The following is a 16,101-nucleotide window of genomic DNA, read 5'->3' as shown; positions in this document are numbered from 1 at the left end:
TACGCAAACCAAAACATGACATTCCCTCCCCGATGGGCACGGTCAATGACTGGATGCCGTTCACCGACACTGAGAAGGCAGAGCAATTAGCTGATAGCCTTTAGACACGATTCTCACCAAATACTGGACTCATGCTCGATTTTTGCACTTTGCATATGCATGAAGTCCAACAAAAGGTTAAAAACTTTCTCTCCTCTGTTAATCCTAATGAGGAAAACATCAAAACTAACAGACTGAGATTGTGAATATTATTCATAATCTCAAACCTGGGAAGGCGCCTGGCTTGGATAAAATTTCTAATCGCGTGATTAAAAATCTCCCTGTCAATATATATTTTATCTAGCAGTTTTTCTTAACACCGTGCTAACGTTAAAATATTTTCCTACTAGCTGGAAGAATGCTTGTATCATTCCTATTCTAGAACAGTGTTCGTAGCGGTCCTTACAAGTGCTTATAAGTCCTTATATTTGAAAATAAAATATAAAGGCCCTTATAGGTGCTTACTTTTTCTTTAAAGCCTTTATTTTTTTGTTTTTAGTGCTTATTTTTTGCTTTTAGTGCTTTATTTTAATCCTTTTTTTAATTTTTTTTTTTTAATGAACGCGCATTTTTTCCCCCGTACCAAAACCGAAACTAACTAAACAACTTTTCTTCCTTAATGCAACGTCAGATGGTGAATCATACTCCCGGAAATTGCTTTCCCCCCTTTTTCTGCATTAACGTAACCTATGGTGCATGTGAGAGTACAGACAAGTGCACGTCGTTCTATTGGTCAAAGAAATGCGAAAATGGTAGAAAATACTAGTACATTCGGTGTTCTTTTCCTCCCACACAAATACTACACACGTTTGAATTTCTATCAAGATTTTAATAATTTGCATTCTCGTTCCGCGTGGTCATTCATATGCGTGTTTATTATGATTGTTATGCTTATATTATGCACATATGCATGAATATTTATAATAATATAGTTGCAGTAACTGCTGAAGTATAGATAAACTTCCTAAAATGGGTGTGTTTTTACACAGATTAGCTTTCTAAGGAATAATATTCGGAATGTCTTAAATAAAAGGAAAGTAATCAAGAAATCAAAAAAAAAAATTGGGGGGGGGGCCAATCTATTATACAGTATGGAGGTTGGGAGGTTCTCCCCTTTCTTCGCAAAATCTCTAATATTGAAGCAGCGGACTTTTTTTTGTCACTGTCCAATCTGGATTGAATAGGACTAAAAGTTTTTGCGGTCTATCCAACCTAAGTGAAGATTGATTCTATTCCGGAAATTTAACGCAGTCTGTTGAAAATTATAATCAAAAACACCCCAGATTAGTAAGTCTCTTTCTTTTCCTTTATTTAGTTCTTTATTCTCCGAATACCGGCAGCTGTTGATTCCGTTTGCGTAATATCACATGTAGAAGAATTATGCAGCAGGTATTGCGCAATAACATTTACGGTATTTTGCAGAGATAAGTTCAGTGTGAGATTTGTTTATGAACACTCAAAAGAGTTTTACTGTGCTTTTTAAGCAGAATATTTCTCAGTTCCGTTGGTCTATTTTTATATGATGCACATATCGAAATGTCAAAATCATTTATTTAGCCGAGAAATCTAAAGAACGGCTACAATCTCCCCCACTCCTCTTTTTCCAGTTACTATCCAGAATATTTGGCAATTTACGAGTATGCGGGTTAGTTAAGCTTTTACTGTTAAAGGATGACTGCATGAAGCAATTCCCCGTCTTCTGATTTCAGAAATGTGCCTCTTTTTTACTTAAATTACTTTGCTTGGAATATATGTTAAGGGAAAACTGTTATGCAATGAAAATTTAGAAAATGTTCAGAATTTTGATTTAAGTTAAATTATTTAAATATTAATATGAGTGGAAAAATAAATTGTATTTATTATTAGGTGCCAAACGAATACAATTAATATGGCTTATTATTACTTATTTTCTATATTTTGAACTGAAATTTCATCATTAAATCTTGTAATTTAGTTTAGTTCTGCATAGTTTTTTTTCTCTCATTGTAAACTAATTCTGTAAATTGAACTGTCATTTAAAATTTAAAGAAAAGTTAATTGTTTTCCATGGTTGAGGTAATGCTCATTCTCTTAATAAATATTGCATTGCTCATATTTTAAATTACAAATTTAATTTTTCTTTTAATGTTATGCAGTTGTGTATAATGTAATTAGACAGGTGCTTATTTTTTCCTTAAAATGTGCTTGAAAAGTGCTTATAGATGCTTATTTTTTTAACTAAAATGTGGCTAAGAACCCTTCCAATATCTCACACTGGTCAAAGTTCCTCCATGGAACACATGTAGGTCAGTGTGACCACCGAGAGAGATTTAAGCTCAAACCATTATTCCATCTCTGTAACTGTCTTTCCACAGTGCGGGATTGGTTGTGTCTGGTGCATTCTTTCCTCCAGATCAGCTGACAACCTGAATCACTCTTCAATGTGAATCTAGACTCATCTGTCAAAAGAGCAGATGCCCATTGTTGACTGGTCCAGGAGACGTGTTCTCTTGCCCAACATAAATGGGCACCTCTCTGGCACATTGATAGACTCTCCTGGATATTGGCCACGAAATTTTTATAAAAGCTGAAGATTAATACTCGAGAACAAAAATTACAATTTTTGCATTTTTTCTCCTATGTAAGTATTCATTTCTTTAAAATAAAAGTGGTAGCTATTATTTTTGCATATATTTCCTTAAACTCCATTACTGTTATGCATATGAACTGTGAATTTAAATGTTCCTAACATTTTTGTAATGGTGAGCTTTGAAAAACATGCTGTTCCTTAACCTTTGGAGAGCAGTGTATTTAGTTTACAACTATAAAAATCTTCTGTGTTACTTCTCTTGAGGAGTTACAACAGTATTATTACTTTACCTTTATATGTAGATATTCGTAATTTTACGTAGTGAGGGTGGAGTATGCGGAGGAGTGATGATAGGTTAAGGGCTATGTGATTTAAAAGAGGTTGAGAAACATTGGTCTGTAGCGATCATTTTTGTTTATCTTTATTCTAGGTTTGTTGTTTATTAATAACTGCATTTGCGTAAATACATTAGATATTTCTTTTTAGTATTATTATATTTATCATTTAGTGTTATTGTTTTTAATAATAGAGATTATAAAATCAATGTTTTTTAGGAAAATTCAGTGTAAAAGCAACTCCTAAATCCCAACCAACAGTTCATGTAGTCAAGAGAGTAGGCATGATTGCAGGAGGAACAGGTAGGCTTGCAATATTTACATTTTGCTTGTATTTTTGAGATGCTTTGGAATGAAAAATAAATTCACAGCTCATTATTTCATCGAGACAGTATGTTATATCATAGCAGGAGATATGAAAAATGAGCAACGCCCTCGCCTGGTCTCGAACCTTAGACCTCTCGAATATTTGTCAAGTGTGCTGGTTATTACATCACAAAGGCATAAGAAATACCTTATGTACTCTCCTTTTTAAAGGGCAACTGGGGATTAAGGGACCCAATCGCCGAATCCTGGTAATAGAGAATCATCATCCACCACCTTTTTTAGTTTGGGTGTTACTGTAAGGACATTAGGGTTTTTTTTTTGTTGTTGTTTTGTTTTTTGAAAGCAAGAGAGTTGAAAAATGAGCATTAATGCTCTTGCCGGGACTCGGACCTTTCGAATACGTGTCAAGTGTTGGCCATTTAAGAAGGTGGGAAAAATACCTTATATACTGCCCCTTTTAACCCCTTCTCGTGCCATATACCTCAACAAAACTTGGTCCTAAGGGTTATGGGGCAATGCATGGTAAACAAGCCAGACTGGTGCTTGAGAACAGTCACAGTACAAGCCGAAACATAAATGCCTGTGTTATAGTCAGTTTTGCGTAATACTGCTTTCATGGAAGTAAACTTTAATCCTTCTGCCTTTCGTAGATATTATAAATATATTTTATAATAAATGGCAGTTTCAAAATCACATCTCATAAATAAACAATACTCAAGTAAGTAAACTTTAATCCATAGTGGAAGTAAAGTTTAATCCTTTTGCAGATATTATAAATATGTTATATTTTTAATAAATATTATATAACAAAGAATCGTGATTAACTCTTGTGTGTACTGATAGGAACTAATGTTCGATTACGACTGTGAAGTTATGATGATAATGTTTACAAGCCGAGCTCGTGATGTTTATCTTTGGATCAAAATCTTCATCACGAGTCAGACTCATTAAAGCACAGGAAGGGGTTAAACGGCGACTGGGGATCAGAGGATCCAATCGCCAAATCTTGATGATAGAGAATCATCAGCCACCGCCTGTTTTAGTTTGGGCACCACTGTAGAGACATTAGGTATTTTTTTTTTTTTTTTTTAAGCAGGAGAGATGAAAAATGAGCAATGCTCTCCCCGGAACTCGAACCATGAAGGCATGCTAAGGTAGGAGAAATAACCTATGTACTCCCCCCTTTTAAAGGGCAACTGGCGGTACAGAATCTTCAACCACCACCTTTTTTTTTTTTTTAGTTCAGGTGCCACTGTAGACTCATTAAGTTATTTGGAAGCGGGAGGTTTGAAAAATGAGCACTGCCATCGCCAGGCAAATGAGCAATGCCAGGGACTCAAACCTAGACCTCTTGAATACACGTTGAGTGTGCTGGCCATTACACCATGAAGGCATGCTAAGAAGGCGGGAAAAATACCTTATAATTTATTTATTTATTTATTTTATGTATATGTGATTAAAAGGAGAACTTTACCTATGAGGAGTTATAAAACTGGATGTGAATCATAGAAAATAAATTGTTTCACAGTGGAGTTAGGGAAAGGCCATTGCATTTGCATTTTGACATATTTTTGTGTAGCGTTGTGCTTTTCCTGAGCAGATAGTATTTGGGGCATCACTATCCTATCAGTTCAGCTCCCATCTCATACTACAGAACAGATGTGGGGCCAAATTGCAATTCTTTGGCCCTTAAATTGAGCTTGCATATTAGCAAGCAATAGTTTAACCTCCTATGTGCCATTACCCACTTTATCTGGTCATGAGCTATTTTGTCTCTTCATGTATATTAGCTTTTGATATTTTCCTTTCTTTAATAATATAAATATGATCTTAGTAGATGAAAGTTTATAAATACAGAGACTAAAGTAATTATACAAATTTAGCTCTCAATACAAATCTTCAGGAGCAGATCCCTAAAGACATGCCGCTTTTTTAAATGTAATTATAGTTTGAAGCAAAAATCACTTTTTAAGACACTTTTGAACTATCAATAATTAGTATTTTAAAAATTGTGTAAGATTATTCAATTTCAAATTGTGCACTAACTGTTCAAGTAAAGAACAAAACACAGATATAATTCTAGTTCCTTGACTTTCTGTCCTGGTCTGTTTTAGAACAGGTTACAGCAATTGCATAGTGAAAAAGGCAAATGTATAGGCGGTGTACTTTGTTAAAAATGTACATCAAATTTAACTGAAGAGTGCTGCAAATACTTGTGGTTTTAACTTGCTTTGAGAGAAATAAATATTTTATAATCTAATTCATATCAAACAAATTAAACCATTTAAAGTGAGGTTTGATTTCTGTATGTTGATCCTCATATTAGCAATGCAGCAAAAACAAAGCTGTTTTTTTTTTTTTTTTTATTGCTAAATCTGAAAAATTTGACAGTTTATTTAAAAATAAGGGACTTTTCCGTTTTGCCGGCACAAACGATAAAGTCGCCAATAATGGTACAACTGATGACAAACGGAATATCTTCGCTGGTAACCTTTTATGCCTCATTTTCAAAACAAAAGCATCCATTTCTTGCCAGATTGATTGTTTCTTTCAATACTCGCATACAATTACATAGAATATTTACAAAGATAATTAAATTTGATGCCCTAAGACTATTCACGGTCAATTAGGATGTAATCACCAAAAATCAAGGGTTAAATTCATTAATTCTAATGAGAATGCAGTAGCGAAGTGAAGCATTGTAGTTTTACATAATTTCTGAGTAAGCTATTGGTACGAATTGAAATAATCTTTGCATTTAAACTTATATTCCAAATTAAGATTTAACTTGAAATTAATGTAGATAATTATTGAGAGAATTATAGTATTTTTGTAGCGTAGTTTACGTGAAATGAGATCACTTGGGGTCACGTGATATGAACTGACAAATCAGGATGTTGAACCATGATAGCATAGTAAATTCTTAAATTAATGTCTTTTTACAAATTTATTGTCTTTATTTATTGGCTTTTTACAAAATTTTAAAACATATCAAAATGTTTATGCCTTCAAAATAAAAAATTCTTAGAACTAACATTTGTTAACATTTTTTATGTGTATACTGTATGTTGTCGCCAAAAAAGTCTGCTTGGCGAGATTTGCGCCAGCGAAACGTAAAAGTACCAAAAATAATTTTCAAATCTCGAATTTGTATTTCCGTTTTGTTTACTGTCCTATGTTGGTTATTTTTTCCCCAAAAAGAGTACATGTGGATTAAGATTGATGAAAAATTGCAAGTCCTTTTCTCAAATAAAAAGCTTCCTATGTTATTATAGCAAACACAATGCTGTTTTATGTTTTATTATTGTCTTTTTACTCTTATTAAAATCAGTTATTATAACAAGGAAGGAAATTTGGAAACGAGGGGGAAAAAATGCTTGGTTTCTGCCCAAAAATGAGTAGTAATTGTACAGAAATTTAAATTTTCTAGTGAATGGAATACTTTATGCTGCAGCAAGAAAAATGTATGGCTTTTGAATAATCCTGAAAGTATCATGAAGTTTGGTCACTTCTGCTAAACATAATTTTATAATTTCTTTCTCTCGTTTTGGCTTACTACTCTTTTTTCAAAGGGAAAGTTCTTTTTGTTCGTTGCCTTTGGGGGGGGGGGCTTATTCATTCTGCCATGGTTGCAGCAAAGATGTATTAGGTATCTTTTGAATGTGATCTGTGGACACTTGATTCAATATATTGGAATTTTTACTTGGCAATGTATTTCACTTAATCATATTGACTTATTAATTAATACTCCCATGTAATTTGGTGCAGTATAGTTATGATGAAAGATTTCATGTATAATTCATGGCTTCTCTGGGTTTTGAACCCAGGCCTAGTGGTATGGCAATCAGCGTCACTAACTACTGTACCGGCTGGGCACCACTGATGTATGTATATATCTTTTATTTATAATTTTTGCCTTCTATGAGTGCTATAGAATGAAACACTGTATGGACCATTAATTTTTTATGGCACTTTAATCGGTGAGAAATACATGTAAATTAAATTTAAAATATTGAATAGATTATTGTCGAGCTTTTTAGCATATAATGTCTCACTGAAAGATTTGTTAATTGTGTGATTACAGCAAGACTGTGCCCTAGCGTATAAGTTCGCAGGACAACAAAAAATTTTTAGAAGCATATTTGGAAATAATATTATTGAATATGGGATCTAGTGGCATGGTTACCATGATCACTTGACTTAAACCCACTAGATTTTATTCTCTTTGAGTTTTGAAAAATGAGATTTGTGAAGGGAAATCAACAAATGATTCAAACATGTTCAATCATGCACTAGCTGTGAGTGCATATGTAACATCAGTTACATTGGATCATATAAAATGTCTCCGTGCTTTTTTGGTACATTTTTGAACAAAAATTTTATTTATTGAAAAATCAATTTTAATCAAGTACATATTGACAATTATTATCTATGGTCTTTTGCCATTTTTGAAGGTAGCTTCATAATTCCATCGGTATAGAACTACTGTGGTTCATCATCGAAAAAATTGGGTGAGTGATTTTCAGTGGCTCTTCGGTCGGCCAGTTTTTTACCATCAAGAGAGTTTTCCAGAGACCAAAGAAAATGGTAGTCAGACGGTGCAAGGTTCAGGCTATATGGTGGATGCATCAAAACTTTCCAACCAAGTTCCGTCAATTTGTTCTAAGTCATCAAAGATGTGTGTGGCTGTGCATTGTCATGATGGAGCACAACTCCCTTTCTTTTGCCCAGTTCTGGTTGCTCTTTCTGTATTGCTTCATTCAGACGGTCGAGTTGTGCACAATACAGAGCCGAATTGATGGTTTTGCCAAGTTGCAATTTATGCAGCACCCAAATATTGAGCTTCTTTGTGCAACCTGCTCTTTTTAAATGATTTCAAAATGTCATGTGGCTGATGTTTAGTGCTTCTGCTATTTCCTGACAGCTTGCGTGCTGATCTTGCTCCACCAGTTGCAACTTTTCAGTGACTGGCCTGCCAGAGCGAGGTGCATCTTTGATATTAAAGTTTCCGGAACGGAATCGAGCAAACCACTCCTGGTCCTTCGTTCACTCACAGCATTCTCACCATACACTTCACAAATTTTTTGGCATGTTTTTGTAGCCGTTTTACCTTATTTATAGTAAAAAAGCATCACATAAAGTATTTCTTCAGATATTTCATTCATTTTCAAATCAATATAACTTTATACACAAGCAATGAATTAGAAAACTATTTTCACAAATAATGGAAGATGAATGTCACCTTTTAAACACATGTTCGTTTGAAACATTTCGGTGAGTGTTGTTAGATATATAGGCATCAACACCATCTAGTGGCAAAAAAACACAGAGACTTTTTATATGACTCAATATTAAGGTAGTACAAGAAATCATTATTTTATGGACAAAATTCATATAGCACCTGAGAGCAGACATTTCAAACAAATATTATACTAAAACCATTCAATTAGTGAAACCTATGTTTTGTCTTAGAATTTCTCATTTTGATTTTCTTTTGAATTATAAGGATGTCTGTTTTTCTTAATATAGTCGAAAACCTGGACATGCAATATCTGGAATGATCTAATATCCGGAATACCTATTATAATAACTGCCTTTAATCAAGGTAGTTTTTTTTTTCTTTTTATAGAGTAGGAATGGAGACTGTAATACTAAAAAGCAGGTAAGCCATGAAAGCAGTTTTTCACCCAATTGATTGAGATTCCTTTGTGCCAATAACAGAACACTGCTGTTAGCCACAATCACGCTTTTGACTTTGAGTGGTTGTTGAGGAGAATCATCATTTGTCTGATTTGAATAATAAATAAAGCCCCAATATGTATTTCTTTGAAGTGGGATGGGTTTTCATAATTTTCTTTAATTGGCTCCTGAGGATTCATAGTAGTGTGTAAGAGATAAGAATTAGATTTCAAAGAGCTTAAATTTGAGTTCACATGGCAAACTTCACTCTTCTTTAACTTTCTAATTTCACCTAGCTTATTATTTTTTCAGCCTATTATTCTTACAGCTATCTAATCAAAATTAAAGTTTGAATTTTCTATTATATCAAAAAGTGTTTTTAATTCTGGAGTTGTACTAAGATTTGCAAAGTGAAGGCATATTTGTTAGCTGGCTTCTATAATTATTTTGGTGCTGACACAGTTCATGCTTTGGAAAGTGCAATTTCAAAATTTGGCAGAGCAACAACCTTACTTTTGTATAGATTTTGAATGCTTTAGAAATATTTTCCAATTAATAAAATTTGCAAAATTTATAATAAATGAAGATGGGATAGCAGAAGTTTATTTTTATAGTGATAGTGCCCCAACAGCAATCAGCTAACAGACGGCGAAATCCGTAGTATGATTTTCATCCAGAAAATGTCTATCCCGATAATGAAGAAAATGGCAGAGAGGTTTCTGAGAATGAAAAAATTTTGATTGACAGTTAAGTGAGAATTCTCAACATGACAAATAGTGGACTCGACAGGTGGAACTTTTTATGTGAATAAGATATTATGTCTGTCAGTAAAATTAAGAGAATGTAATAACGCACACAAAAAAAGAAGCTTAAATAACTTGCATTGAAATAAATGTCTACTAAATTTAAACTGATAATCTAACATCTGGAAATTTCTGAAATCTGGAATTGTGAAAGTACTTGTTATTTTGGATCCAAAACTTTGTACTGAAGAGGCTGTGTTCTAGTTTTTCATGAATTATTTATTCTTGCTTTTTGTTATAGCATTTTGCAAACTTTTTTTTTTTTTTTTTTTTTTTTTTTTTGTGTGTGTGTGTGTGTAGTTGCTGATAATAATAATAATTAAAAAAAAAAAAAAAACATTGTTCCATCTTTAATTTTTCTTCAAATTCAAAAGAATATGCAGATTCATTCTTTTATTTAAAGAATTTTGCAGCAGTCCATAGCCATTTGCATTTGGTGCTAAAAATTAAGATTTAAAAAAAAATTTAGTTACATACAAATTTAAATATTGCTGTCTGCTTTTTATGCGCTAGGCAATCCTGAGGATTCTAGGAAAGCTATCTGAAACTTCAAAACTAAATACTTCTGCCAGTTTCATTCATATATAATTTATACTTTTTTAATTTTTTATCATGAGTACAGTATTTCCTAAAATACAGGGACTGAAGGAACATATAAAAAGCTAAATTTCATATTATATATATATATATGTATAATATGAAATTTCATTTTTTGAAATTTCCTTTCATATTTATATATGTGTATATATTGATTTGAAAATGCACGAATAATTGCATCATTGTAAACACTTCTGTAATTGAAAGTATGTGTCTATGACCAACACTTGCAAAAATAAATGTTGGGTAAAAATTTTGTAGACATGATATATATTTCTTCTGTCCTCTTGTGTATGCCAAATGATATAATGATGAGATGTTGACATATAATTTTATGCCATTTTGTAATTCTTGGAATCTTATTTGGGAGTAATTTATTCAAAATTGAGCAAAATGTAGTGAGTTATTCATGCTGGCTTTTTAGAAAAAGTATACATTTTGAAGGAAATAGTTACGAGAGGCTTCTTTTTTAAGGAGCAATAATACTGTGTTAATTATTAATCAACCGTGCTGATGGATGATTAGTATGACCTAGGATGCACTCCCTGTATGTTCACACTGCTTACTCAACCATCGTATTCCTCAATCCTTTTTAGTAATGGATACATGTGAACTGCTGCTACATTTGTAAACAAGTCTTTCTGTTTACTCTGAGTATCATCATCAGTATGCCATTTTAAAGTTCGGCTCAATTTTAAAATTGGGTTTTAGTTTTTCACAAACTATTTTACTAGGTTTCCCAAATTATTTTAATAGATATTATGTGAAATAAGCTATTGCTTTCGGGGATATTTGATGCAGGTCTGAAAAATACATCATTATGGTTATTTTTAAATGGCTGAAAGTATGCCATGTATATACCTGGCAAGTTTAAAACCCTAGGAGCAAAATATCCCTCTTGCAGGCCATTGAAGAATCGGAAAAAAGTCCTACTTTTTTTCTTTCCCTTATGCATAATAATCACATTTCATTTACCTGTTGGCACCTAGTTTTGCAGGGGGGAGAAAAACATTTCCAAGAAAGCAACATTACAAATTCCCCGCCCTGGTACAATCCATATAACAATAGTACTATATTTTATTCTTTTAGATGTATTTTCTGTCATGTATATAACTGTGATTTTGAGTTATGTTGTTTCATTTGATTTTGAGTTAGTTATGTTGTTTCATCACGTAGATTTTCCACAAATCATGAAGTAAGTGCATTAATAACAAAGAATTTGTGATTTTATAACCATTTCATGCATTTTTTTAAACTTTTATTATCATTATGTCATGTATAAGTAGCTGCAAGAAAATTTCCCTTAATGAATCATCCATGAAGGCATCTCTTTCCACAGAAAGAAGCCTTTGAGTTCTTTGCCGTAATCTAACAACCAAACCAAACCAGAACCATTCTCATGATTTTCTCATGATCTCATTTTAGGAAAGATTTTTAATGAATGCTGGTATAAATATTATGCTTTACCATTAAAATTCTTGATGAAATTTTTTTCCAACCCATTTTTATCAGTTCATGTAATGTACTTGTTGTGCATTTTGAATTTGTTATTATTTTTTGAAAATTTTTTTTAAAAACATAGAATAATTCTTAAACACAAAAATTCCCTAAATATTGTTTGGAATTAAGAATTAATATGATAATAATCTTCAAGAATTTTTATCATATTTTTTTTAATTTTGCTGAATATATTTAAAATTATATATTTTACAGGTATAACACCAATGTTGCAACTGATTAAACATGCTCTGAAAGATCCTGAAGATAATTTAGAGATGTCATTGCTTTTTGCTAATCAGGTATGTAGTAGGTTCCAAGAATATTTTATATAAACATTTTATAAATTTTAATTTGTTTTCAGTTCAGTTATGCCCTTGTATCTGCAGTTTATTAGCCAGAGGTAAAAAAAAGGTTTTCCTGATATATGCTAAGTGAGCACTAGTCATAACATACTTAAGTATTGTCCAATTCAAAGCTGCCCAATTCTGTTATCCAAATAACAGTTGTGTAAATTTTAGATGTATATGACCAAATGTGAGGTTGAAATTAGTCTGTGCAGAATCATATGCATTCGTAGATTACAGAACATTTCTCAGATACTTATTAGTCTGCTGAATTTACACATATATTGAATGGCTGTCTCTGTAGCACAGAAAGCAAGGGATCAGCTGCAACTTTAACAAAACGACTTCTTACCATGATACTTTTGAAAATACGTGTAGAATGTGTCATAGTTGTAGTTAATGTAACCATATCATGAACATTTCCAGTTCAAAAGCCAAGATTTTGCAATGTCACAAAATTCTTTATGACAAAAGATAGTAGTAAGACATTGGAATGTCATGTCTGTGGAACAATGAACAGTAGATAATGATCTTTAAACAGCAGGAAAAAAAGTAAGACAATGCATATGACAGCACACCGATATAGTGAATGAAGTGATAGCACCATAGTTGTTGTACACTGGCCATTAAAGTTAAATCATGGTGACAATTAAAAGTAACTGATACTTAAATGAAACATTATTAATAGAAATTTGTACAAAACATAAATACAGTGTTTGGCAGTTGATTATTTGAAAAATACTGAAATTAAAACCATAAATCTGGTTTTAATTCGAAATTGGAAAAATTAAATCACCTCTTGTTGAAATTTTTTTTTCTTTAATACAGTATATTGTCATCTCAGTCTCACATTGTGATAGACTTTACCATGCTGATCAAGTCTTGTGGAATTGCATGCCACTCTTCTAAAAGTGCACTTTTCAGCTCCTGGATTGTCCATGGAGGAATTGGGTGTGCTGAAATTCAGTGTCCTAAGACATTCCACATATGCTCATTCGGTTGAGCAAGGTGGCATTGTCAGTCGGTTGAGCATTGTCATTCATAAGCAAAAAACTTGGTCCAGCAGCGCTCCTAAACATCTCCGTATGGTTACAGAATCTCCTTGAAAAATATGCAGCTTGGTGCAGCCATTTGTCATGATTCTTCCCCAAAGCATTAAACCACAATCACATTAACAGGATATTTCATCAACAAGAGAGGCAAGTTTTCATGTTCCTTCCTTTCTTCAGATCAAAACATATCTATAATCACTGCTCAGATTCATCAGTAAAGGATACTTTGGCTTAGTCGTCTTGGCTCCATTGGACATGACGATGACACCAGTTTAAACTGGCCCCTCTAGAATCTGGAGTGAGTAGGACACAAAACGTTGGTTTTCTTGCATTCAGTCCAACCTTGTTAAGCCTTCATGCAGCAGTAGAATAGTTAATTCGAGTTTCTGTGTGCAGACTAAAACCAAATCTCTTGCAGTCACTTTGCAGTGTCTTCGAGCCGACAACAACAGAAAACGGTCTTCTGATGCAGTTGTGTTTTGGGGCACCCTTGACCAGGCTTTCTATCAGTTGATCCAGTGGTTAGAAAGCATCATCAGGTGTTCATTAAGCCATCTCTCAGTGTGCCAGGAGGACATCCTGCATGCATTCTGATACAGCTTTTCTTGGGTGCAAATATTACAGGACAAAGATTCCTTTTATAGATGACCTTTGTTCTGGGGTTTTAAAAATGGCACACTCAAGATGAAAATTTTTCATTACAAATTCTGTTTAGAGTTGAGAGACATTTTAAGCTGGCTATGCATACTTAAAAAAACATTTATTATTAATCAAGCATTAGTCTTCCCAACTTGTAAATGCCATTGCAATATGTCAAAGTGACTGGCCTGCTGCCTTTATAGTTGTCTTTTTCATTTTCTGCTCATTTTACGTAATTTTCACTGTGTAACTGATACTTCTTCTCTGTCATGACCATGTGAACTGATATTTCTTGTTCTGTGTGTATCATCCCAATCTCAATTCTCAATGATTTAAAATTTTCAGACAACGGTTATGCTAACTGTAACTATGATGCGATTTATAACCCATGTTTTCAGGTTTAAAATGGCCCCATTACAATCTGGAGTGAGTGGGGTACAAACTGCTGATTTTATTGCATACAGTATGAAAAATCTGTAAAGTTGATATTTACATCTTCACAAGTCATTTTATAAGTTATGTTTATACCATGTAAATCATACATGTGATATAATTGTGTAGTATCCCCAAAACAAAAAGTGTGCACTCTTTAGTGTCTATGCTCATCAGTTATTTTTCAATTGAGTATTTCATAATCAGAATGTGCAAAGAACTGATAAATACAATTGCTGTCAATTGCATAATGATATATGAATTAATTAGAAATGACTTCAAATAAACTTTCTAACGATTTTCATTTTTATGTGCATACATACATATAAAATACTCACATAATTAAGTCATATGGTTACATATACATACAGAGAGATATGATGGTTTAAGCGTTGTTGATGTATGTTTCTTAGTATTAATGTAGTGAATAAGATGTATATTAATGATTGTATATACAGTCAAAAGTCATTAATCTGGACACATCAGGACTTCGACGATTCTGGATTATCGGTTTTTCCGGATTATAGATCATCAGTTTAAATCTGGTAAGATGGCATGCAGAAATTATGAAATTAAAAATATGAAACCGTAATTTATGAAATAAAGAACAATTATGATCTAAAGGGTATCAAAAATTACAAAAAAAAAGCTTAATATTTATTAGTTTCCTTTATTAAACATTTCTTTCAACGCGCGCATGCGTGAAGCATACATTACGCATAGTCGAAATTAGAAAATTGCAACCAGAAAACTATTCGGTGTGTACTCGTGATATTTATAATGACGAGGAATTTGATTTAAATCATATCAAAGACGGAATACATCGAGATGAAATACTACATATAGTAAGGAATTATAAGCTGAATAAAATAAAAACATCTGAACTGAAGATAAGGATAGTGCTGACAGATCAACTTCCAGTTCATTATGCGCCGCGACATCCCCCCCCTTGCAGAGCAGCGTGAAATTAATAAACAGATTTCGGAATGGTTAGAGAAACAAAAAGGATATGCCTTTATCCATTTTTTGCAGCAATTCCACTGTTTGTTTGATGGACATCGAAACATACTTTCGCTTTGTAGATCCTTTACATAATAGTAAATATATATCGGAAATTCTATTTGACATAATCGAAAGTTCAAGCTTACTTTAATAAATTGCTCTAACAGTCTGCAAAAAATAATAAGCCAGATCCAGTTCGAAGATTAAGGAACAACGCAATCTGCAACATTAACTGAAATAGATAATTTTAGCTTATACCGTCCGTTATACATTAAATGCGCCTGCGTAAACGTATTATGCGCATGCGCAGTCGTAAAGGTATTACGCGCATGTGTCAATGTGACGCACGCACAGAAAGTTTGTAGCTTTGAGTTCCGGATTATGGGTGTCCGAATTAATGACTTTTGACTGTACAAATGTTTTGCATTGCACATAATAATAAATCCATAAATTTGAAATATATCAGTCTGCAGCATTTATAATAAAAATGTAGTTTCTAATGTATTTATAATGTAAAAAGTATTTCATTAATAACAGATAATAGCATACAAATTTAATTGAGTACTTTTCTATTTTGCTGGCGCATGTGATAAAGTCGCCAAAATTGGTACAGCCGATGCCAAACAGAATATCCTCATTGGCAACCTTTTACACCTCGTTTTCAAAACAAATCACAGCCATTTCTTATCAGATTGATTGTTTCTTTCAATACTGACATACAATTACATAGGATTTTTACCAGATAGTTCAATTTTATGTCCTAAGACCATTTCTGGTAATTAA

The 16,101-nt window shown here is 32.8% G+C and overlaps 1 protein-coding gene across 1 annotated transcript in view; it reads left to right on the top strand.

The window, feature by feature from the left end:
- The window catches only part of LOC118195835 (NADH-cytochrome b5 reductase 3-like), a 65,630-nt gene that overhangs the window by 36,829 nt on the left and 12,700 nt on the right, over positions 1–16,101 (top strand). The window contains exons 6-7 of the mRNA XM_035367168.2: positions 3,163–3,246; positions 12,063–12,148. Coding sequence (XP_035223059.1) covers positions 3,163–3,246; positions 12,063–12,148 — 170 coding nt within the window. The remainder of the gene's footprint in view (positions 1–3,162; positions 3,247–12,062; positions 12,149–16,101) is intronic.

Source organism: Stegodyphus dumicola, chromosome X2, assembly GCF_044657685.1.
Source record: "Stegodyphus dumicola isolate Sdum_Otavi_A_Nest chromosome X2, ASM4465768v1".
NCBI lineage: Eukaryota > Metazoa > Arthropoda > Arachnida > Araneae > Eresidae > Stegodyphus > Stegodyphus dumicola.
The sequence above is the reverse complement of the archived record's forward strand: the minus strand, read 5'-3'. Positions and strand labels throughout refer to the sequence as shown.